The following is a 24,170-nucleotide window of genomic DNA, read 5'->3' as shown; positions in this document are numbered from 1 at the left end:
CGTTGCTTCTCCTTTTGGGAGAGATCGGTATAATAGGAGGCCAAAGATTTGAGAGGGAGGACATCCCTCGTGGCAGAAATAAGTTGTATAGTGAGATTTTGTTTGCTTAGATAGCATTCAATCCTTACCTTGGCTGTGACAATCAGTGTCAACTAAAGATCACGTTGCAACTATATTTATGTTAAACATTAAGAAAATAAACCTAGATGAATTGTTTTCCTAGACAACCAGTTGTGATAGTCTTAGATATTTTTTTTTCCCCAGTGATATATAATGTTGCCACCATTTGTGAGCAATGTGAACAGATGCTGGGAATTCCAGTACTGTGTAGAGATTTTATAGCTCCCCTTTGGCATTTGCCATCTTCTGAGAGACTTCAAGGACTTCAGCTATGTTCAGATAAACTTGTGGACTGGCCTGATAGTTTTTTTTTTTTGTTAATTTTAAAGGAAAGTATGGTGTAGACTGACTTGAAATCTCTCTTTATGAGATAAAAAAAAAAAAAAAGTGTGTTTTTTTGAGATACTCCTCTGGACATTTCTGGGAAGTGGTCAAGGTTTTAATGCGTGATCTACCAAGAACTCTTTGAAGACAACGGTGCTTCTGTTAAGCAGTGTTTTATCACAAGATAATCTTAATATTGAAATATTAAGAAGAAAAGTCTACTTGAGACCCTTACCAGCAATGTCCTGAGATGCCTACTGTTGGTACGTAGCTGTGTTGGAATTATCTGCTTGGTGAAGGCCAAGATTTGGGAGTATGTTAATTAAAGCAGCAAAGATTTTACTGTGTCATGTGTATCTAAAATGTTAGAAATGTCTAATATTGAATATTTGATGTGGAGTGTATGAATTAGGTAACCTACCACACGTGGGGGTTTTGCATTGCTGTATCTCCTTTTTAAACAATGACTTCTGTCTCTTTCAATATTCTTAAATTATTCTGTGTCAGTTTGACCAATACTAGTAATTTCTTTTTGTCTTGATGATGATAACCTGCACGAGTGTTCAATTCATGGCCGCAGGGAGTAGCACCAGGACAGCTCTGCACTGCCGGTCCTTGGCTGAGCAACACAGTGTGTGGGGTTTTTGCCTGTGTGGATCCTCCGTACACTCAAAGTAACTGCCCTAAGAAACGATCCAGAAGTGGATTGCACTCATAATCCAATGTTTTGGGTTTTGATGGTCTAGGCTGAGACTTCATTAATTGAAAAAAAGAAGGTTTGACAACTGACAGGCCAGTTAAGATGTGGTAGCGTCATTAATTTCAACAGACTTAGATTCAACAGATGTAGCTGAGAAGTATTAACCAAATTCAAGTTTTCTTGAATGGCAGTTCTGTAGATATGTGGCATACGTACAATATTAACAGAATCCGAATAGCTTATGGAATTATTTTATGTGTACATATACTTCCTCCCTCTAAAATTATACTAGCTAACAAACGTTTGTAAGCTGGCACGGAAATGTGTTTGTGATGTTTGGTTGCACCATGTTTGATGCTTTTACAGTGCAATACTTGTATTCTCTGAATTAAACCAAAGGTAATTTTTTTTTCATGCTCTTTCTACTGTAGTGCATGACAGCCTTTTCTACGTTTTTACTAGATGTAAAACAAGCCAGATCGTACATCCTGTTTTTACTTAAGACATGTATAAGTCTTTTGTCCAAAATGTAGTGTAAAGTTAAACTAAATTGCATTATATTAACCCGTACAAGTGTATTTTCCTAAGCATAGTTATGATTAAATAAACTTTATTAAGGAACTTGCAGCTTCTATCTACTACTTATTAATTAATAGCTACCAGAGATGTTTTTAACTGACAGCAGCAGCAACGCAAGCATCACTGCATCTTCAAGCCATCAGGACAGAATGATGTGGGGAGCCAGGATATACCTGCACGTGCAGTCCTGACTGCAGAAGGGGACCGTGGCTCCAGAAATATGGTCTTTTTCCATTTAATTGTATTAATTTCTCTGCTCACTCCAGTTAAAGCGAAGCACAAAGTGAGAGATGCAGACAAGGTTCAAACATAATGCTGGGCCTGTGTGAGTTCAACTTGATGGAAGTTGCAGATCTGAATTTCAGGTTTAATGCTGGTGGCAGTTCCTCTTGCGTTCCCAGAGGATGTGTGGTTCTGATGATTTGGGGAATTCCTAGCAGATTTATAAAAATGAGGTCACCTGTCTTCTCCATGGCTATGGTACTGGCTGTATAGGGATACTGGAAACATCTTGAGAGCTGTGGAGCCCGATGTATCCTGCAGCTCTGATGCTAACCTGTCTTCCAAGGCCTGGACATGCTGAGCTGGTACTAACGTGGGACTCTTCTTCTTTGCCATGGGAACCAAGGCAAGTGATGCTTGATTAAATTGTGGGGATAGCTTTATACGCAGTTGCTGCAGCTTTGAACGATTTGGGGTGCTCCACAAAGCACAAGAGGTGAGTGTTTATGTTTGCTGATTGATCGTTTTCAAGTGATCAAATTCTCTCATTCCCCCAAGGGTGATGGTCTTAGTTTGTCAGTGAAAATTTGGGTTTCAGGTAATGCTGAAGCACTAAAGAGCAGGGGGCACTGCTGCTACAGGACATGGCCTTGGAGGGTGCAGGATGGAGCTGCTGGGACCAGGTAAGGGGCACGTTTTGGCTTGCAGCTCTTAAAGTCTTGTAGGTAATGTGTGTAGTTTACCATAAGGGGGGTGTGTAAGGACAGGGAGCAGGTGTGGTACCCAATCCTAATTACGAGCTGCAAGAGAGGTGGCCTGAGAGTGTGACACAGAGATGGAGGGGTACTTCTGTGCCTCTGCCTGTGCTGTGTGAGTTAATTATTTCAGACAGGATCAATAGAGGAGGCCCTGCCCTTTACATGACCAGCTCATGCTGTTTCCCCTCCAGAAAGAGTCAAAATCAGGTGAAATCTCATAAAGTAGCTTGCCAATGTGAGAAACAGTTTTCCCTTACGCCTATAGCCAGGTCATCCTTCACCCAGCTTCTTGCACTAGGCTGAAAACTTGCTGCTTGATGCTAATTTGTGCACACAAGTGCAAGGCCGTGTGGTACCAAGGCAGCGTGTGAACACGATGAAATACAAAGCTCACAATTTTGGCTTGGTATTTTTTTGTTTCTTTGTGTTGGTTTCATATGTAAGTAGTTAGCACTTGCTGCAGGGATCTGCAGCACAGCACATGCTCCTGTCTAACACACGTGCAGCGCAGCACGTCTGCCTGCCCCCAATCCAGCCTTGCTCTTTGCACTGTTTTTTCAGCATGCCTGAGCCCTGCAGTCATGGAGCAAAACTGAAAAGAGGGCTGAGCTGGAGAAGCTGTTTTTTATAAAGAGCTTACACTTTTTTTCTCCCCTTTCTGCTCTATTCTTTCCAAAAAGCATTTCAAGCCCTGCTCAGAGCTGTCCAGAGTAACCCTGGTGGTTTGAGGTTCCCGTCTCCCCTGTCCCTCTTTCTTGATTTAGGGCTGCACGTGAGGCTCGGTTGGGAACGTGAGGCACAGACTAAAATTTCTGGCCACAGCCACACCGAGGCACCCAGTCTCTGAAATGTGATGTTCCCACCATCTCGTTATCCTTGAGCAGCTGGTGAAGAGCACTCTGGTGTTTCGGGCTGCTGTGAGCCCATCTTCACAGGCACAGCTCTGCCACCAGGGGGATAGAGAGGGCAAGTCGGTGCCCACAGGGCACCTCGGTCTCTGTCCTGAGTGGTGCTGGACAAGCACCAGCAGTTTGGCTACGAGGTCTGTGAAATCAGCTGCTGGTGAAGAGAGTTTACAGGTAGTTTCACGTGATTCACGACTTATAAATAAAAAAAATCAAGAAGCAGATGCTTGAAACTTCTGGGCCATTGGGCTCCCAGCCCAGTGCACCTCTTCCATGTTACAGGCTATTTTGGGGGCGTTAACAGTGAGCAAAAACCTCAAGGTGACGTTTGGAGGGCATTTTGTTCTTCTCTTGCCATGAAAAGCAGCAGCTTTTTTTTTTTTTTTTCCTAGGTTGGAGGTACCTGGCTGTGGTACATGGCTGCTTTATTTCTATTTATTTATTTATTTCAGCAATCCAGAGAACTGAGCTGCCCTGCTGATAATGCACTTTGAAGATTTCCTCACCTTTCTGGAGTATTTCTAAGTGATTGCACCCAGCTCCGTGAAGGTGAGACCCTCCCAGAAGGTTCAGCCTTCCCAGCCCTGTCCTTACACCTCCTTTTTGCACAGAGACTCCAGCTCCATTTGCTTTTGGCTCCCACGGTAAGATTTAATTAGCTGTTGTTGTCCACAGACACGTTAAAAATTGTCTTGCCTTTCAGGCTGTCTGGCATTGGTGTAAAACAGACACGAGCTATCCCTTTGAGAAGTGTTCCCGAGTAGATCCTCAGCTTCAGTGTAATCCAGCCCTCCGAGCTCATTAAAGGTATTTCTAAAGGTATTTCTGTGCTTTCATCAAGGCACTAATTGCTTCCACATTAAACCTGCACGCTGAGGTTTAACATTTGCCAGGAGCACACAGTTTTGTTCCCAGCCGGGGCTGTGGGTAGCTGTCTGCTGCTCTCGTGGTCCATGGAATCGATAGGTGAGCAGGGGCTCTGCCAAAGCACAGAACACCCCCACGACTTCCAGCCCTCGTGCTGCCCCACGTGCATGTCTCAGGAAGCACCAAATGACCCTACACATCCTCATGTTGGCAGCAAGATTTTTCTCCTAGATGCAGCCCTAGCACCTGCTACACCAAACACAGCTCACCTGCGTTTCTTCATGTCTAGCTTCAGGGCTGAGGACCTGTGCTGTAGCAGAGAAAGGTCTTCCAGTTTACTCTTTCTGCATTTGGTGTTTGTCTTCTGTATTGTGTCTTTCCCAGACTTACAGCAGCAGAGGAATGTTACAGGAGGTTGCCTGCTTTGTATTTGTCGAGCTGGTTTTAACAGACCACAGCCAGACCCTTCTCCTGACCTCCAGTTCAGCTGGAGGACCTCGGCTGATAACCCAGCAAAATGAAGAGTTGCTGCCAGGTGAGGCATTTTCCTGTTTTTGCTCATGCTATTATCAGAAAAAGTGTGGCCAGCAGGGCCAGGGAAGTGATTGCCCCCTCTGTACTTGGTGTGGGTGAGACCGTACCTTGTGTTTGGTTCTGGGCCCCTCACTATGAGGATACTGAGGTCAGAGAATGCATTCAGAGAAGGGCAACAAAGCTGGTGAAGGAGCTAGTGAAAAAGACATGGGGGGCACAGAATCACATAAATAGTTGAAGAGGGTGCAAAGAGGACAGAGCCAGGTTCTTTTCAGTCATGCCCAGTGACAGGATGAGAGGCACAAACACAAGTTCCCCCTGGAGAACTGGAGTCAGACCACAGGTCAGAGCACCTGTCTGTGGTGACAAACAGGCTGCAGGAAGGCGTGCAAGTTCATCATCAGTGGTGAGGATCAGGCTGGACTAACAGGACAGCAGGAGACATGGCCCACTCAGCCAGAGGGGAGCAGGATGAGCCTGCTGGAGCTACATTCACCTCAGCATTGTGTCTGTCTGCAGTCTGTGTGGCCAGACACAAGTATGCCAGCTCTGCATGCATGTGTCTATTGTAAACACATCTTCAGCCACTCCAGTGGTTGAACCTGGCAGGACTTCACTGCAGCAGTCTCGTCTCTCTTGGGCTGTCAGCTGTGGCACGATACATTTTCCTCTAACACAAACCATCTTGCTTGTGCTTTTGTGTAGTTAGCAGGACGCATGCCCATACCAGAGTGCTTTGCCAGCACTTTCCAAAGGAGACAAAGAAGTCTCTAAAAGGTTTTTATTATACACCCTCAGTTTCAGAAATCTTTATACAAGCTACAGAACCAAATCCAAGCTGTGAGTTGTGAAAGTTTTTGTCAGGCACCTGCGCAGACCTGCTTTTTGTTAATTCTTTCTTCCTGTGCCCAGAAGTAGGGCATTGCACTCCCCAGTCTGCCCCAGATGGTGAAGGACTGAGAGGGCCTGATTTTTGGTCAGTAATATTGAATTACTGTCAGTCCCTGAGCGTATCATACCCACACCAGAGCACTCCCTGCTCCTCTCCACACCCTCATCTTTGAAAGCAACATAAAGTCCATGAGAACCAGGTAATAGTTTCTGACCTGCAAGAAAAGACCTACTCTTTGAGCAGCAAAGTCAGCCCAGGGCTGGCAGCTGAGTTTGATCCTGTATTTCAAGAGGGAACAAGGGAAGGAGCTGCTTCCTTGTACTCACAGGTCAGTCAGTTGAATATCAACAGGCAACAAGGTTCTCCAAAGGCTGTTCTGTCTTCTCTCTTGCTCAGACGATGAGAAGTGCTAGCTGTTCTTCATGGTTTTCAGATTTTCTACCAGGGCAGGTGGCTTTTTAGTCCTGTAGGCAGCAGTACCTGCAATCCGGGCCCCTCTGATGCTGCTGATACACGGTAGAAGTGGAGGCTCCCGCACCACCAGTTCGGTGCCCTTGGGAGTGTAGGCTCGGAGCAGCAGTTCCTCTTCCTCGTGAGCTGTCACTGCCACCCAGCCTGCAGAGCCAAGAAAAATAAGTGCAGCTAGTGAGAAGAGTCACCTGTATCAGAACACAGGCTCAGCACTCCTGTATCAGCTACCCAGGTGGGATTTCTTTGAGAAACTAAGCCCAAAGGTAATACCAGAGCTTTTCCAGTAGAAGGCAGCACCTAAAGCTACATCCTGCTCTTCCCAGATACATCTCGTTTCTGCTCAACTTGGAGGGATGGTGGAGACTATCAAAAACTTTCTGATCTGTGGCCCCTTTCCTCTCACCAGGACAGCAGGCAGGGTCACATCCATTCCTGGTGCTGCAGTACCTCTGTGGCAGCCAGAGCATCAATGCAGTCATCCTGCACAAGCGTGGCTGTCAGTCCCCATTCCTGTAGGCTGCTGAGCCTCAGCTGTAGTCACAGCTGTCCTGATTTTGTGTTAGTGACAGTCCTGCCCTTAGCAGAAACCAGGGCTCAAGCCCCCCTTGCCAGGCTACTTCCCAATAATGTTTCAGGGACAGAGACCCTGTACAGCAAACTAATGAGGAAAGGTTAAATTACCTGCAGAGGAAAGCTTGATGTCTGCGACTGCCTCAGTGGTACCAACTCCTTTCAGTGTAATGTCCTGGGGGACGAGTGGAGGAAACTCTTTCATTCGCTCTTTCCCACCCATGGGAACCTAAAAACAAGAGAAGATTTAGTAGCTAAGAGATGCTTCAGTACTGCTACCTTGAACTGGCAAGCAATGCACAAGTGGGAATAAAGATATTAGCCCTTTGTTATCCAAAAGCTGAATTGAATATCCCTATATGAGCTACTTCACATTTGCAAAGAGCAGAGCTTCACCTGCCCATCTGCAACCGAAAGCCCAGGACAGCAGCTCCTTCTCTCACCTTCAGTAACTCTTCACCAGCATGCTTCTCATAGATAGCATCTGCATTACTCAGGGTGGAGATGTGGACTGGCAACAGGTTAGAAGCCACAACAGAAAACCAGGCAGGCTTTTCTCCCTGAAATAAAATGAAGAGGACGTTACTTATAACAGAAAAGCATCTTCAGGCTGCTCTCTTGCTCCATTTCTTTTCTGCGTGTTGAAAACCTTGCTTCCTTGGATAAATTCTTCAGAGTTATTAACACCTTTGTCATCTTAAAGGCACCTCAGACAGGGGCTGGGGAAGCTGCCTGAGCAGCCTTTTATTGGTTGGTATAACATGAGATGAAGGAGCTGCTCTTAAAAATCCTTTTTTTTTCCCCCCTACCTGCAAGTAGTCAACACGTCCCAAAGCTGCTAAAAACAAGACCATTCCTGGCTTGAGAATGTAGGTCCGTGGAATTATGGCTTTTGCTGGCATAACCAACTTTACTTCTTTATCTGTCAGGAGGTTCAAAACCTGCAAAATAGATTACATAGCCATGAGACACCGAAGGTGTCCCAACAGTGACAACAGGTTAATATTGGTAGAGGAAAAAGATCAAGTAGGGCAGCGTGAAGAATGCCTAACACAGGAAACAGGAGAAATGCTGCTAGCTCTGTCCCAGACATGCCAGTCATGCAAATACAAGTCTGTAGCAGTCCGGCCACAAGGATTAATTTCGTTTAAGCATTAAAAGACCAAACTAACAAGGGCTGTGGTGCAGCCCTTGAATTAAGAACACTTAATGTTCTTCCTATGGTCACACGCAGACAATCGTTAGTTTGAAAGCCAAGGCAGCTTTTAACACCAATTGTGAAAAACAAAAACCTCCGTCCTACTAGCTGCAGGCTTTCTGATGTATTTGGCAACGCGTCAATGACAATTTACATTATCAGTAGCCTTTGCTATGCTTTCCAGCAATTTGGCTTTGGAAGGAGGCGTGAGGAAGCAGCTAAAAACAACCCTCCGAGGAATATGGACAAAAACATAATTCAATCATATGCTAACGGCCCCTTCCCCATTTCTGCCTCCTTCCAAATACAAATCAGACAAACAAACCTGTCCGTAACTGGAAGCTTCCCCTGCCAAAATGTCACACAGACCATCTTGGTTGTCCTCCAGCCAGAGGGCAGGAGCCCTGTCTTTACAGCAGACACTAACTCGCTACCACAGAGCTAAGTGCCACAATAAAGCGGGTTATGATCTCACAAACTTCTACTAGAAAACCAGTAGTAGTGTTAAAGACCTTAAAACGCTTGATTTGTAAACACTTATAGCCTACAGTAGCTTGGCTAATCTTATCTATCAACCAAATCAGAATCGGTATGTCCCTGGACTCCAATTATCTGGGCTGCAGAACCTAATAGGATTAAGTGTTTGGTGCACTGTCCAACATTAGCTTCTCTGACTAGGATTGTGGGCTGTAAAGACCAGCTCGCCACTGTAGCAGGCATGATTGCTTAGGGGTCTGAAAAGTCATCAAAGCATGCCCTCTTAAAGGTTGATTGTTCCCTAGTGATTTATTGACAGAACACAAAAAGCGCTCCATACCGCACTCTGATTATATGTGTGAGGCTAGGAAATGTCACGGGAAATTAAATCCAATTTACAGTTTGATGGTTTTATGATCTTGGGAGACATACCTTCTTAATAAGGTCTTACAGCTGGAGAAATTTATGAGGTTAAGATCTGTGGGCTTGAGCTAAGACCTTACCTTCTCAAGGGGAGGGACTTTTTTTTTTTTCTTTAAGTAAATATTTTCAATGGAAAACAAAGTACTCAAAAATGTAATAAGGCAATGCAGTCTGAAATATCAGGCAGTTTTTCTTGCACTTTGTTCTCTTCTGAACTTTCCTATCTCCCTGTACTTTTTAACATTCCCAAAAAGGTGACCTGCAGCTCTGTACAGATACCAAAGCAATGGAAAAACAAAATACAACTTTTTTGTATATACACACTGTATCAGCACTGGCTTCAGTGCCATTGCTCTGTTGAAACAGAGGAGGGCCTCACATATTGGAGCTATAAACAGGGACACTGCAGATCCTGCTGGCATTGGGAGAATGTTTCAGGTCTTTCTCAAAGATTTAGTTTGGTCACATAATGCTGATAACCTTCCTAAGGTTCACATTTTTCAATAGGCTTGCTAAAAAGTGCAAGCTTCCCTGAGCAACGCTGGTATAAACTTGCTTTAACAGTGCCATTTACTTCCCTTCATCAGGAACCTTGCTGACACAGTCATGCAGTTCCTACAGATGACAGCAGGCACCATTCAGAAACACAACAGCAGTAGCATGATAGATGCTCCCCAGGTAAAGAACAAACCACATTTTAACAGTCATCCAAAACAACTCCTAACTCCGAACTCCAGGACTGCACCAGAAACTCTCCCACGTGTGTAACAGAGGCAGAGCAGTCCTCCCAAACTGTGACCTCCTCAAACACAGAACCAGAGAGTACCTACACAGTTTTCCTTTACAATCCCTGGAGTGTCAAAACACCAGCGAGCATCCTTCACTTCATTGTACGTGAACTCTTCTTTTTCCTTAGGCTTCTTATGTGAATGGCTGGGATCTTCATCGATGCTGTATGAGAGCATGTCAGGGTCAAACTCAATCAGAGGGCTAGACTTCTGACGTTGAAATGTTCTTCCAACTCTTCCTGGATTAAAATGAAAGGGTTTCATTTCACTTCCTGGCAATCAATTTATTAATTGCATTTCCTTCAGTTGGAAATCTGCCCCTTCTCTTGCTAATCAGCAGTAATATAAAAGTGATAAAGATGTTATGTGGCTAGAAATGTGCATGTTCAAAAGCCAAAAGGCTAATAAATCCCTTCTATAATTCTTTACTAGCAGACCTCAAGCCCCAAAACATTAGCAGATCACAGATACTCCAATATTTCCTTTACCAGTAAATCAGGCTGATTTCTCTTTTTTGTGTCTTTAATTCTCACAGAATTATTCATGTCAGAGCTAGCTTCTGGCAACCCTTCTTTTCAGGATATATTCCACATTGATACACAATCCCTACGGCCTGCAACCTAACATGATAATTAAAAACTGAATTTGTCATCTTCCTCCGGGAATGAAAGGTACAGGCTAGAATGCAATATTCTTGTAAAGTGCCAAGCTATCCAAACCAGGTCGGCAAGTGCTCTGTTGATGGGAGGTGCATTGCACAGCAGAAACCTCTGCCATAGCTACAACAGCTACCACAATTTTGAAAGAAATACTACTGATGCTACCAAGGGAAGAGCTGGAGACTTTGCATCCATTCCTCAGGAAACAGTATCTGCTCAAAATAACTTGGATACAATTTATTTATTTACTTTACTACAGATACAATGTTCCTCCCACAACTCAATGAAAACAAGTTATTTCCCTGTGGGAAGAAACTACTTTCCAAAACCAGCTGCATCCTGCAGCAAATTGAGGGGTTAAGAGCCCCCTGTGTATTTTCACCAGGACAGAAGGGTTATACCTTTAGTTGGACAATACTCACCCACTAAGTAACCTTGCTTTTTAAGGCGATTAAGGTGCCGTTTTTCTTCACTGCTTAGCTGATCTTCTGTTTTCAATGCCTCTTCTTTCAGCCTCTCCTGCCTTCGGAATATCCTGTCACATGTAGGATTAATAATTGGAAATTTCAATAGGTTCAGTGTTGTTCCTGGGGAAAAAAAAATAAAAGGCACGTCTGGACCCACGACTATCTGTCACATTTAAGCTCCGAGGAACAAGAATAAAAAACTGCTTTTACAACTTTTGTGTGAAACCCAGTTAACACAAAGTTGGAGGTAGAGCTAAGCATCAGCAGGTGCTCCCGTAAAGTACCAGCCTCCCCAGACAGTTGGCTGAAACGAGGTATCCACCTGCTGGATAGTGCTATCCAGTGACAGGACCTGAGGGCACGGGGTCAGGCTGTGACAGGGGAGGGCCAGGCTGGACAGCAGGAAGAGGTTCTTCACTGAGAGGGCTGTCGCGCACTGCAACAGGCTCCCCAGGGACGCAGTCACGGCACCGAGCCTGTCGGAGTTTAAGGAGCGTTGGGACTGTGCTCTTAGTCATAGCTCTGAATTTTGGGTAGACCTGTGTGGAGCCAGGGGTTGGACTCCATGATCCTTGTGGGTCCCTTCCAACTTGGGATATTCTGTGATTCTATTGAGATCTGTTTTCCTGTTGAAAGGGGTCTCAGCAATCCACAATTACCCTCACGTGCACTCTCAGAAATGAAAATAATGCTAACGTTGGCATGATCACAGGTCATCCGAGACACAACAGCTACCTGGTAGATTTTTGGACAGTCAATTAGACACCTGAGCACCAAAGTGCAGTCCTAGGGCCAATTTGTGTGAAATTAAGGGATCGGAAGTTGGCCAACAGCACAATTTGGGTTGAGAAAACAATGCTGCTGGTTGACTTTTGTCAGGGCCAAACACGTGGAGGCCCAGGCCAGCTTGCAGAACAAGGCCTATCTGGCAGCAGGACTACAACCAGACATGGCCATGCTGTCCATGGGGGACAGCAGCAACCCCTCACCTGGCCAGGGCGACACGGTGGCCCTGTCGACGACGTCGGGGGCGCGGGACTTGCAGTAGTCGGAGCGCAGCAGGGCGTTGAAGAGCGTCGACTTGCCCGAGTTGGTGGCTCCCAGCAGGTAGACGTCCCCGGCGCACTTCCAGGAGCGCTGCAGCCGGCTGACCAGCCCCTCAAGGCCAAAGCCCGTCTTGGCGCTTACCAGACGGACGTCCACCAGCGCATCTCTCCGCAGCCCGGCTTGGGCACAGGCAGCCTCCAGCCGCTGCCTCAGCCGCCCCAGGTGTCCGGGGGAGTCAGCGGGCAGCAGGTCCACCTTGGTGCCCACCACCAGCACCCCGGCTGCGGGGACCTGGGGGCTCAGCAGCTCCGGCAGCTGTGGCAGCAGCGGGTCGGGCAGCTCCAGCACGTCCAGGAGGTAGAGGAGCAGCGGCCCCCGGCCGTGCCGTGCCGGGCGTTGCAAGGCAGCGCTCACAACCCGGCGGTGCTGCTCGGGGGGCAGCTGCAGCCGCAGCGCCCGGCCGTGGTGGGCCAGCAGCCAGCAGCGCTGGCACACGGCTCCCCGCAGCCCCGCTGGGCTCTCCTCCAGCCTGTGGTACTTGTCCGCGGGCACGAAGCCCGGCTGCGCCCCGTCCCGGCACTGCAGCTCAGCCCCGCAGCCCGAGCAGCTCACCCCGCTGGGCGGCACCGAGGGCTCGGGGCGCCCCGGGGGAGCCGCCACGACCCTCGCCCGCCGCTCCCTGCTCGCTGCCGGCCCTCGAGGGCGCTCCTCTGCCTTCAGCTCGCCCCTGGCTGCCTCCAGCTCCGGCTGCGGCTCGTACTCGAGGAAGACGAATTGCTCCTCCTCGCCCCTCACCGCCGCCCCGCGCCGCGGTGCCCCCCAGCAGGGCCGGGCTCGGGCCAGGCGGGCCAGCAGCGCCCAGCACGGGCGGTGCATGGCGGCGGCGGGGCAGGGCGAGCAGGGGAAGGGAAAGAAGAGGAAGGGGAAGGGCTGAGCGGCCGCGCCTGCGTCTCCCAGCCCAGGGGCCGGCCCCTTCCCCGTCACAGCGAGCGCAGGCGCCGCCGTTCCCCTCCCGTCCCCGCTCCTCCAGCAGCCGCCGAGCTCCCTGTGCCCGCCTGGGCACCCCCCAGCCGCCGCCATGTACGACGCCGACGAAGGTGAGGGCGCTGAGGGCTCCCCCCGGGTCTCCTGGCTGCCCCCCGGGTCTCCTCTCTCCCCTTCGAGGTGTCCCCTCTCCTCCCCCGGGCTCGGTTCCCTTTCCCCCCCTCATGGCGCCGCGGCCTGAGGCGCTGAGCGGTGTGTGCTCCCCACAGATATGCAGTACGATGAGGACGACGATGAAATCACCCCGGACCTGTGGCAGGAGGCGTGCTGGATCGTCATTAGGTGACTGGGTTCTTCATGCTGCTCCTGCCTCTGTGGGGGTTTGGGGGATAAAAGGTAAAATCTAGCCGGCTGGCAGCAGCACAACAGCCGTGGCAATTCCCCTTCCTGAGGGAAGCTTGAAGGTACTGGTACAGAGGTGTTTGTCACTGGTTTTCTAGAGGGATCAGATCCTGGCAGGTGTGGGTTGCTCAGATGGCTTCAGGAGTTTGAGGTGTAGGAGCTAACGCAGCAGATTTGTTGAAGTCATCTCATTAAAAGCCAGGATTTAGGCTTTGGTTTTTACACTTAGGATGCGTTAGGTTGAATCTAGGTGACACAAAGGCCGGGGGAGATCCAGGGGGGAGCGAAGCTGGGAATGGCAGTGTGTCTCAACAGAGGGTGTCAAAGCTAAGGACATTTCTGAGAATTGTCACCTTGATTAGGAGCTCACATTTATATATCTTGTTGAAAACTTTGGCTACAACCACCTTTGCTGGTGTTTGTCACCATGTTTCCTTTCCTAATTGAAGGTGGGGTGTGCATATAGGGCTTAGCCAAGAGGTGGCAGCAAGTCAGCCACTTTGCAGTGTGTCTTAAAGCACTGAAAACAGGTTTAACATTTCAGACCGTCTATAAATGAAACTCACACCTCATGAAATAAGTGTTTTCTTACCACATTTCATGGCATTTGAAGGTTTTTTTATAAATATGTCTTAAACTTGCTGACAAAGTACATGAATGAAATGAGATCTTAATTTAATTAATGCACTTTGATTTTTTTTTTTAGCTCGTATTTTGATGAGAAGGGTTTAGTCAGGCAACAGTTGGATTCTTTTGATGAGTTTATTCAGATGTCTGTGCAGAGAATTGTTGAAGATGCGCCACCAATTGATTTACAAGCTGAAGCCCAGCATGCTACAGGAGAAGTGGAAGAACCAGTAAGTGGAGGCCCCAGGTGGAGGTGATGGGTTTTTACAATGCAAAGTGCTCTTTCCCTTGCTTAGGTGGGTTTTATTCAACCTCCATGTTGAGAGACTGAAATGTATCCAAGTTAGGATGTTGCTTATGCAGCCAAGAGGACAGAAGTGTGAACTGCTTGGATTCTGTAAGGAACATGCCCAAGTTTTTAGATAATCAAGTATGCTGCTGAGAAACACATGCAAGAGTTTTGTTATTTGTGGTATCACACTTCCCTCTCCTATAGAATCATTGTCACCTGCTAGGCAAAGTGTTGGTTGAGCTGAAGAATGACCAACAACAGTTGGCTGCTGCAGTTTGGCCTGTCAGTAACTGTATGAAGGTGCTCAGGATGGGAGCAAGCATCACTGACAAGGATTTAGTGGAGTGTGTCTGAGAGTTTAGCAAAACAACACAATTAATGCAACGATCTGCTTAATCTATAGAGGAAGTTAAACCACCTAGCTCAGGTGCTGAATGGGTAGTTCCTGTGGTTCTGTGTAGGACATGATGAATAGAATGTGTAATTATTGGAAGTTTTTGAGTGTTTCGTTCACCTAGCTGTCGAAAGAGGTATCATTTCTATACCTTAAGCTGAGGACATGCAGCAACACTGGGAATTAAGCTATAGGGCTGCTCTTGAATAACCCAAATGGATGTTTTCTCCATTACAGATAAATGTCTTCTTGTTTTCCAGCCCCGCTATCTCCTGAAGTTTGAACAAATCTATCTTTCCAAACCTACTCATTGGGAAAGAGACGGAGCGCCATCACCTATGATGCCCAATGAAGCCAGACTGAGGAACCTTACGTAAGAAAGACCTCTGTGTTGATGAAAACACAAGGAAGGACTGACAATTGTTAATTGATAATCTTTTTCAGTTTAGTAATTCTGAAGATACATTCTTTATTGCTCTTATTAAATTACAATGCCTAGTTGTTAAATCCAGAAGATGATTTGGTAATGAGGCTTAATATTACAAATGAGGGCTTGAATAACTGCATTCATTAGCCTTCTGTACAGGCCGGAGCAATAACTGACAGCTAATGCAATGGTATTTTTATTCTGTAGGTATTCAGCCCCCTTGTATGTGGATATAACTAAAACAGTTATTAAAGAAGGGGAAGATCAGTTACAGACGCAGCATCAGAAAACTTTTATAGGGAAAATTCCTATTATGTTACGATCAACATACTGTTTGTTAAATGGCTTAACTGACCGTGATCTTTGTGAACTGAATGAATGCCCTCTTGATCCTGGTGGCTACTTTATCATTAATGGATCAGAAAAGGTAAGGGATGATGCCTTGCACAGTAGTCATTTGAAGCACTGGAAGTTCTGTTACTTACTTCTACCTCTTTTGCTAGGGCCATAAATGCTTTCTAGTTTCTGCAGGTACTTGTGCACTTACTATGAGCTTGTGATGAACTTGGTCCTTTTCTAGGACTTTTTGAGCCACCTTTTTTTTTTTTGAGACGTGTTTCTTTCTACAGATTCATTTTCAACATCGCAGAGCAGCGTGCACTCTTAAATGTCATCATCAGTGTGAGGAAGGTGCTTCCTCACTTGCATTCTCCTCCAGGTTGTTCACAGTTGTATAGATGCATCTTAAGAACAGGATAAACCTATTCCTTTCATTTCTTCCCTCGACTGCTGTGGATTCAGCTTTAGCAAAGCATATCCCCTCCATGCTTGTGCCTCACCAAACTTTTTTTTTTTTTTTTTTTTTTGTAACTGATGCCTGAGCAAGACACCAAAATAAATCTATTTTTCTTCTTGGAGGAAAAAAAAATGTGGCCTTTACTATCAGAGCTGGCATTTGAATTTACTTGCATGGGTAGCTCATTGGCCTTGAAAACAGATAGTGAAATTCTTTCTTTTATCAGTATTTTGGCTAAAGGTAACGCAAATGTCTTAGCACAGCTAGCAGATAGGGCGACTGCATCACAGAAGAGTGTTCTCCAAGCCTTTTATTTTGGTTATTCTATTTGAACAAAGTATGTGTTTTGCTTAATGTGCTTTTAAAATGGAGAATATAGTCCAACTGAGTTTAGCAAATTGAAATCATGCTGTGGAGTGCTTTAAACAGTAAGGCATATGAAGCAAGGGTAGAAACCCTGTGCTTGTTATTTTCACATTCCCTTTTGTGAGTTATTTACTGTTGTTTTTGTTTCTAACACAGGTTCTGATCGCTCAAGAAAAAATGGCTACAAACACAGTGTATGTGTTTGCAAAGAAAGATTCAAAATATGCCTACACAGGAGAGTGTAGATCTTGTCTGGAAAATTCTTCTCGACCAACAAGTACTATATGGGTTAGCATGCTAGCCAGAGGTGGGCAGGTAAGCCTAAACACTATTAATCCCTTTCCCCAGGGCTTACAGTGAAGATTGTTCTATAGGTTTTGTTACTCTCCTGCCTCTTAATATCACTTTCTTCTGCAATTTTAAGAAGACATTTCTTCTGATGTTGTGAGAAGATAAAAGAACTCATTTTCATATAACATTGTCAGACTATGCCTGTCTCTGCGATAAATAATTTGAAGATTGAAATGAAGACTCTCTTTGTGGCAGAGTAAAATGGGGTTAAAAAGCAATCTTACAATTAATTACTGTAAATGAGTTATTAGAAAATCCAAGCAAACTACTTCCTGCTTTTTGACAAAGGAAAAGAACAGGAACAGGGACCCTGTCTTTGCTGAAGGCCAAGCTAGTGTTTCAGATAAGTTTTGCAGACTGTATGTTAACTAACATTTAACATTTAATTCTGCCACTTGGCAAAGTCCAGGCACTGTGCTCTGGCTGTAAGTGACATAATTTCAACGGCAGAAAGTGTTGGTACTTGCTTGCCATTGCACTGAATGGTTAGAAATTTCCAAGCATTGTAAGAGCAACTTTAATAGAAGCCTTACACCACTCTAGTGCTTTATAACTGGGATGTTCTTCAGTGGTTGTTGTCCCTCAGTAACGCTCAATGTTTGATCCTTTCTGAGGAGGAGGGAGCAGCTGCTTCAGTAATCATGAAAATGGAGATTTGTGCAGCTTTTATAAGCTGGACTTAAAACTGACAGAAAGAAAACCGAAGATAGATACGGTTCTTTGCAAATACTCAGGAGGGAGGAAATGATGCAGATGGGTGGATGAATGGTGTTATTCAAATTCATTTGTATGAGGAAAAACATTCAAGTTTTTGCAGACTTCTGAGGTTAGAAAAAGCTTAAAAGAAGTCAATTCTGGAGTGAGGTTTCCGAATAGATCTTCACTTAGTCTGCTGAGGAGTCATGGTTTCCTGTAGTAAATACATCTATAATACATCATCTAAGTTTAAAGAGAGTTTTTTATTTAAAGGCAAGATCGTTTTAGACTAATGTGTGTTCTCCCCCATCTTTTTAGGGTGCAAAGAAGAGTGCTATTGGTCAGCGCATTGTAGCAACTTTGCCATATATCAAACAAGAAGTGCCCATCATAATCGTCTTCCGTGCACTAGGGTTTGTGTCTGACAGGGATATTTTAGAGCACATAATTTACGATTTTGAAGATCCGGAAATGATGGAAATGGTAATATGTTAAATAACTCATTTTCTTGCTTAACGTTAGATGATGTCCCGCTGTGGTTAGTCTTTTATTATTGAGTATTTTGTTAGCTTTCCTATTGTAATTGCTTTATTTCTGTGGGTTGCTTGTTCGAAGCGCAAAGAGCTGTCTATTTGAACCATTTCAATGAGTATTTTAAGTGAATGAATTGCAATGGAAATTGAAAAGAGTTAATATATTTTTGGAGAGGTAGGCTCAGCCTGCTGCCACTGACTTTTAATTGTAAAATCTCAATTTATATGCGCATCAGCAGCAGGCCTAGAATGTAATTGAATGAGAGCTGCTTTCTGAAGTTTAAACTGTTTTTCATTTGCTTTCTGTGTGCTCCATTGCTTTCTGCTGCTCTTGAAAGAACTACTAGAGTAAAGTCAAAAAGCAGTAATTAATAGTTCCTGAGAAAAACCATCAGCAGGCTACTGCTTAGTTTTCGTCAACCCAAACAGGCACTGTATGGTTCATGATTTTACTGTATTTTGTGTGTTAGGTCAAACCTTCTCTGGATGAAGCATTTGTCATTCAGGAGCAAAACGTGGCTCTGAACTTCATTGGATCGAGAGGTGCAAAGCCAGGCGTCACCAAAGAAAAAAGAATCAAGTATGCTAAAGAAGTCTTGCAGAAAGAAATGCTTCCACATGTTGGTGTCAGTGACTTCTGTGAAACCAAGAAGGCCTATTTCCTGGGGTATGTTACTGTGTTCTCAAGTGCACTGTCACACGCTGCAGCTCGCCACTGGGTACAGAGACTATGTGCATGACTGGGAAAGCACTCTGAATAGGAGTTCATTTTTTAATCTCAGTGTTCCGGATACTCAGTGGTAAATTTTAGAGCACTTGCAGGTTTTCCTAGCTGAGAAAATGCAAATGATGATAAAAATAATGGAAAAAAATAAAAAGAGAGGGAACAAAACAAGCCTCCAACACACCCTGGATTTAAAGTTAGATGTGATGATATTGACCAAGCGCTTTTAACGTCTCATTGCATGGACAACATATAGAGGTTGATAATTAAGTTGTAGAGTGACAACTATTTATAAGCTGTATGTAATGTAAATGAATTGTTTAAAACTATTGGTACATCCTCTCGATCACCACTTACTGGTATGCAGATAAACGATAGCATCAAGAGACCTGTTGTTTTGCTTCAAATAACATGTCCCATTCGCAGTCTCACTAGCTTAAATATAGACTGTATTATGGTTTGGGGTAGATGTGTAGCAGTTACATTGCTATCATCATGTATATACTAACTTTGTTTTGGTTATTTAAACTTAAGAGTGTCATTCAGCTCTAAGGACATACATACTTGAACAGACCTGTCTTAGATCCAGCAGTATTTTAACTTGATCTAGAATGGGCAGCCTTTAGGAAACAGTTCGCTGATGTATCTAATAACTTTAAGTGTTATTTGTTGTGAATGTCTGCTGTTGGCTTAAGATATAAACTTATTTTCTTAGGTATATGGTTCATCGATTGTTGCTGGCAGCACTGGGAAGGAGGGAGCTTGATGACAGAGATCATTATGGCAACAAAAGACTGGATCTTGCTGGGCCACTGCTAGCTTTCCTGTTCAGAGGGTAAATATCTAATATGTTCTTTGGAGATAATTAATGGAAGAGCCATTGCCAGTTCCATGCTTCTAAATAAATCAGACTGTCCTGTGTAGTCTGATAGCCAGTCTTGGGCAGCACAGCCTGTATCTGATTATGGCTTTGTTTGTGGACTGGGGTAAGTTTCCTCTAATAGTGGGTGGTTAGTATTGGCTTGTTTTAAAGTATGTATTACGCATGTTCACAGGCAGATTAATTTGATGGGTTTTGTTTTTGTTTTTCCCTCTCCTCCCCTAGTTACAGATCACTTGCTTCTGTCAAGGAGTCCAGTGACGTTCTCCAGAGAGTTCTGGGTAGGCTGAATTGCTGTTTAATTACTGTTTAATTGTGTTTCTTGACACCTTCTACAGAATGTTTAAGAATTTGCTGAAGGAAGTGAGAATATACGCACAAAAGTTTATTGACAGAGGAAAGGATTTCAACTTGGAACTGGCCATTAAAACAAGAATTATTTCAGATGGTTTGAAATATTCATTGGCAACTGGAAACTGGGGTGATCAGAAGAAAGCTCATCAGGCCAGAGCAGGAGTATCTCAGGTACAATTTTGGTTCTTGTCAAATGCATCATTTCTAGATGCTGCTGATCCTTTGTTCTAATGTATTATGATGCCTGTCAGTACAAATCACTTGGGAAGCTTTCACTAACTGAGTTCCACGCTACATCCAGGTGCTAAACCGCCTGACCTTTGCATCTACGCTTTCCCATCTGAGACGCCTGAACTCTCCAATTGGTAGAGATGGCAAACTGGCAAAGCCCAGACAGTTGCACAATACGCTGTGGGGAATGGTTTGCCCTGCTGAGACTCCGGAGGTAATTAAATTACTTACCATACCTAACTGCTTTTATCTGACAGTCATTTTATGGCCATAGCGCTTGCAGTGATCACTTGTATTTTGTTTGAAGCAGTGATGTGAATATTTAACTTTATAGCTAGTTCTCTAGTTGAATGGTAGAGTTTAAGAGTATGTTTTGTGTATAGTTCCTTGAGGACTTGGAACTTCAAGTTCTCCAATCTGCTTAGGGGAGTCTCTTGGTTTGGAAATGCAAAATAATTTGTGTGTTTTCACTAGGGTCATGCAGTAGGACTTGTCAAGAACTTAGCCCTTATGGCTTACATTTCTGTGGGGTCTCAGCCATCTCCGATTTTGGAATTCTTGGAAGAGTGGAGTATGGAAAACCTGGAAGAAATATCTCCAGCAGCAATAGCTGAGTATGTGCAAAAGAAATCGTTTAAACAGATGTAAGTTTTTATTACCTGCAGATAATTTTTATTTATTTATTTTTTTTCTCCCTTCTTTCTAGTGCTACCAAGATCTTCGTTAATGGCTGCTGGGTAGGAATACACAAAGATCCAGAGCAGCTTATGAATACACTAAGGAAGCTCCGTCGTCAGATGGATATCATTGTATCAGAGGTATAACCTTTTTCTTTTAGACTTTGGGTTACCTTTTTAGATAAGGGAGGATAATACTTTGAGAGTACTTTGCTAGCTTCACATGGCAAAATTTGCAATTGTTTCTGCACATATTGTTTTTTTTCTTGTTGTTAAAAGGAACCAGTTGAAAAATAATCTTATTGTAAGTTGTTAAAAATAGTCTCTTGAAATGCTTTTGTCTGGATGAGTGTTAAAGTTTGTTCTGTGCTGGTGACGACACCTGTAGGGCCTTTGCTTCTGGGAACTGTGCTATCCTATTTTGTGTGCTGTAGTTCTGATTCTAGGCTAAGGCTTTGTACTCTTTGTGCTGCTTTCTTGTGCAGGTCTCAATGATTAGGGATATTCGTGAGCGAGAAATCCGCATCTATACTGATGCAGGCAGAATTTGCCGTCCCCTTCTAATTGTGGAAAAACAGAAGTTGCTGTTGAAGAAAAGGCATATTGACCAACTGAAGGAACGAGAGTACAACAATTACAGGTGAGACATTTTTCTGAAATTCAACTGAATGTCTAATTTTCCATCCTGGCAAGCTCCCTCAGGTTGAAGGGAGAGAGAAATGTTTAAAGCTTTGTGCAGCACAAAGACGCTTTCTCTGCCTGGCGATTTAATTCATTTTTTTAATGAGACTTTCTATGTACTGGTAGTAATAATAAGGCAGAGAAGTCCTTGTTCTTGTTACTGCTGAAGAGACCCATTTTGTGTGTTAGTTGAGTATTTCAAACATTGATTATTCAGTTGGCAGGATCTCGTGGCCAGTGGTGTGGTAGAGTACATTGATACACTGGAAGAAGAGACTGTGATGCTGGCAATGACTCCAGATGATTTGCAAGAAAAAGGCGTTGCGTACTGTTCAACATACACACACTGTGAGATTCACCCATCAATGATCCTGGGAGTCTGTGCATCTATCATTCCTTTCCCTGATCACAACCAGGTCAGTGCATCAATTCTGACATTCTGCTTTTAAGGTTAACAGAAAACCCAGATGCATATGTGCATAATATATATGGGTATTTCTCTGTCTAGTCTCCTAGGAACACGTACCAGTCTGCTATGGGTAAGCAGGCTATGGGAGTTTACATTACAAACTTCCACGTTCGTATGGATACACTGGCACACGTTCTATATTATCCTCAGAAGCCCCTTGTAACAACTCGCTCCATGGAGTACTTGCGTTTCAGAGAGTTACCAGCAGGTATGTTGTCAGTCAATGTTTAATAAACAAAAATACTATTTTTTTTTTTTGTCTAAACTGTCACAAACACGTGGAAAATATCTAAATAATTAGCATATTTATGTAATTTAAAAATGTATGATAGGTTAAATGTTAACTTAGACACCTACACTGAAAAAAATCCACAGCATTCCTAGTGCTGCAGCTGGAACTCCTTTTCTATATAGCCTGTTTAAAATCTAACTGGAAGTGGTGCATTTTCTACATAGGTTCTCCGCATGGGGTCACTCTTTAGTTGATAAAAAAATTTAATCTCTACCCAAAACCTCATTTACTGACACGGCGTGGTTTTTACACGTGGGATGTGGATATTTTTATATCAGAAGAGGGTAGAAGAGCTTTAATTTAGGGAAATCAGCTCACTTTTAGTTGTAAGTAATGCATGTCTGTTATGTGTTCATCTTCTCAAAGTATTCACTCAATGTATTACAGGTATCAATTCAATTGTAGCCATTGCATCGTACACAGGATATAACCAGGAAGACTCTGTCATCATGAACCGTTCTGCTGTTGATAGAGGCTTTTTCAGGTGTGTTTTTTTCTTTTTTTTTTTTTTTTTAAAAAGTTTTTGAACTGTTTGAAAATAAGTAGTGTGCTGAGTTGTCCAGAGCCTCAAGAAAAGTTCCTCTTAAATTGGAAGGTATCATTAAAAGGCAGCAGAACAAAAATGGTGAATATGTATCTTAGTAAACCTCAGTGGGTTCATTCTTTGTGTAACTTGCCAGAAAGGCAGAGTGGTCTTAGTTATTATGTTAATTGCTCTTTTTATGGTGGTTAAATTAAACGATATTCTGAATCTCTGCATGATTTGCCAATGATAAGAATTCTTTAATGTCAATATTGCAGCACTTGTAATAAAATATTTAGTAGCATGGCAGTTACTAACTGGTGAGATTGGCATGTTCTTCTCCTTAGCAGGAACTGCTGCTGAGACAACTTGCAACTGATCTGTCTGTGCATTATTGCTCTTGCTTAGATGGCTGTATAACCTTGACTGGTCAATTGGTTTCTGGCTTTGTTCATTATCTTTGGTCTGAGTTGCACCTAAGAAGTGTGTGCCTGCTGTCTTGCATCTGCTGCCTTCTAATGTAGAATATGTATGGGACTATATTACGTTTTTAAGGCTTATATGAAAGTTTTATAGAACCTTCTGTGTTCATGGGAGCTATTAAATGTGAACAATATTTATCTTAAAGGTTGTAGTTTTGGTATGCTAGCAAATAAGGCAGCAAACAGAAATCCTCAAAGGCCCAGAAAGAGCTCATATAAATTGAAACGTTTCCACTGAAACTCTGAGTACTGAGTGTGGCATTGTAAGGTATCAGAAGTAGAAGTGCTTTCAAAATGGCAGAATTAAGGAAAAAAAGTCATATGAGATTGATATGATGAAGACATGAATTGTCCTCAAGAATAGTAACTGCTTTTGAGATGTCAGGCAGATTGGACGGTCTTCATAGTTCATCGAAAATAAGCATGTTATCAATAGGTATTTTGGAAATGTCCAAAAAGTGACTGCTAAGATGCTAATATGAAACTTTTTTTTCTTTTTTTTTTTTTTTTTTTCCCCATTCCTTAGTGACAGTTAGATTAACCAGACTTTAAAGTTGTTTGGCTTGTGAATTTGTTTTTGTTGTCATTAGTAACAGTAGCCACAATATGTGTTAAAGTGGTGGTTTTAATGAAATTGAGATGTACACATGAAGTAAAATTACACTGTTTCACAGAGAAGGCTTTATGACTTTGTTTCAGATCTGTGTTTTATCGGTCCTACAAAGAGCAGGAGTCCAAAAAAGGATATGACCAAGAGGAAGTTTTTGAGAAGCCTACACGTGAGACTTGCCAAGGTAAGATACAAAAGTATATTGAGACAGAGTTCGTTAAGCATTTGTGGGAAGGTTGTTGTTGAACTGATTCAATCTTTATTTTGGGATGTGGAAAGTAGCCAAAATATCTGTGTTAATAGCAAAATGCATCAGCTTTAGACATTTTTTGGCAGCAGGCTGGTTGAATTTCTATAAAACATCAAAGTCAATATGCT

At 43.8% G+C, this 24,170-nt stretch overlaps 2 protein-coding genes and 1 long non-coding RNA gene across 4 annotated transcripts in view; 2 read left to right on the top strand and 1 right to left on the bottom strand.

Annotated features, from left to right (window-relative positions):
* Positions 1 to 2,222: 2,222 nt before the first annotated feature.
* Positions 2,223 to 5,640, top strand: LOC137856357 (uncharacterized). The gene is made up of 4 exons (XR_011096403.1): positions 2,223 to 2,628; positions 4,061 to 4,157; positions 4,312 to 4,415; positions 4,860 to 5,640. It is a non-coding gene; the product is annotated as an uncharacterized lncRNA (long non-coding RNA).
* A 136-nt stretch (positions 5,641 to 5,776) lies between these two features.
* NOA1 (nitric oxide associated 1) lies at positions 5,777 to 13,019 on the bottom strand. Its single transcript, XM_068681648.1, has 7 exons — positions 11,944 to 13,019; positions 10,910 to 11,074; positions 9,871 to 10,067; positions 7,752 to 7,883; positions 7,386 to 7,502; positions 7,054 to 7,171; positions 5,777 to 6,516 (listed from the first exon to the last, which is right to left on the bottom strand). The coding sequence occupies exons 1-7, from the start codon at positions 12,875 to 12,877 to the stop codon at positions 6,311 to 6,313; spliced, it is 1,869 nt and encodes a 622-aa protein (XP_068537749.1). The 5' UTR covers positions 12,878 to 13,019; the 3' UTR covers positions 5,777 to 6,310.
* Positions 12,941 to 24,170, top strand: part of POLR2B (RNA polymerase II subunit B) — a 14,597-nt gene continuing 3,367 nt past the window's right edge. For both annotated transcript variants that reach the window (XM_068681644.1, XM_068681643.1), the window contains exons 1-18: positions 12,941 to 13,098; positions 13,255 to 13,327; positions 14,094 to 14,244; positions 14,961 to 15,073; positions 15,335 to 15,554; positions 16,446 to 16,604; positions 17,655 to 17,819; positions 18,340 to 18,536; positions 19,309 to 19,428; positions 19,812 to 19,998; positions 20,129 to 20,272; positions 20,533 to 20,672; positions 20,765 to 20,876; positions 21,221 to 21,375; positions 21,634 to 21,832; positions 21,925 to 22,093; positions 22,565 to 22,661; positions 23,882 to 23,976. In XM_068681644.1, the coding sequence (XP_068537745.1) occupies positions 13,080 to 13,098; positions 13,255 to 13,327; positions 14,094 to 14,244; positions 14,961 to 15,073; positions 15,335 to 15,554; positions 16,446 to 16,604; positions 17,655 to 17,819; positions 18,340 to 18,536; positions 19,309 to 19,428; positions 19,812 to 19,998; positions 20,129 to 20,272; positions 20,533 to 20,672; positions 20,765 to 20,876; positions 21,221 to 21,375; positions 21,634 to 21,832; positions 21,925 to 22,093; positions 22,565 to 22,661; positions 23,882 to 23,976 (2,515 nt within the window). In that variant the 5' untranslated portion in view covers positions 12,941 to 13,079. The remainder of the gene's footprint in view (positions 13,099 to 13,254; positions 13,328 to 14,093; positions 14,245 to 14,960; positions 15,074 to 15,334; positions 15,555 to 16,445; positions 16,605 to 17,654; positions 17,820 to 18,339; positions 18,537 to 19,308; positions 19,429 to 19,811; positions 19,999 to 20,128; positions 20,273 to 20,532; positions 20,673 to 20,764; positions 20,877 to 21,220; positions 21,376 to 21,633; positions 21,833 to 21,924; positions 22,094 to 22,564; positions 22,662 to 23,881; positions 23,977 to 24,170) is intronic.

This window comes from Anas acuta, chromosome 4, assembly GCF_963932015.1.
Source record: "Anas acuta chromosome 4, bAnaAcu1.1, whole genome shotgun sequence".
NCBI lineage: Eukaryota > Metazoa > Chordata > Aves > Anseriformes > Anatidae > Anas > Anas acuta.
The sequence above is the reverse complement of the archived record's forward strand: the minus strand, read 5'-3'. Positions and strand labels throughout refer to the sequence as shown.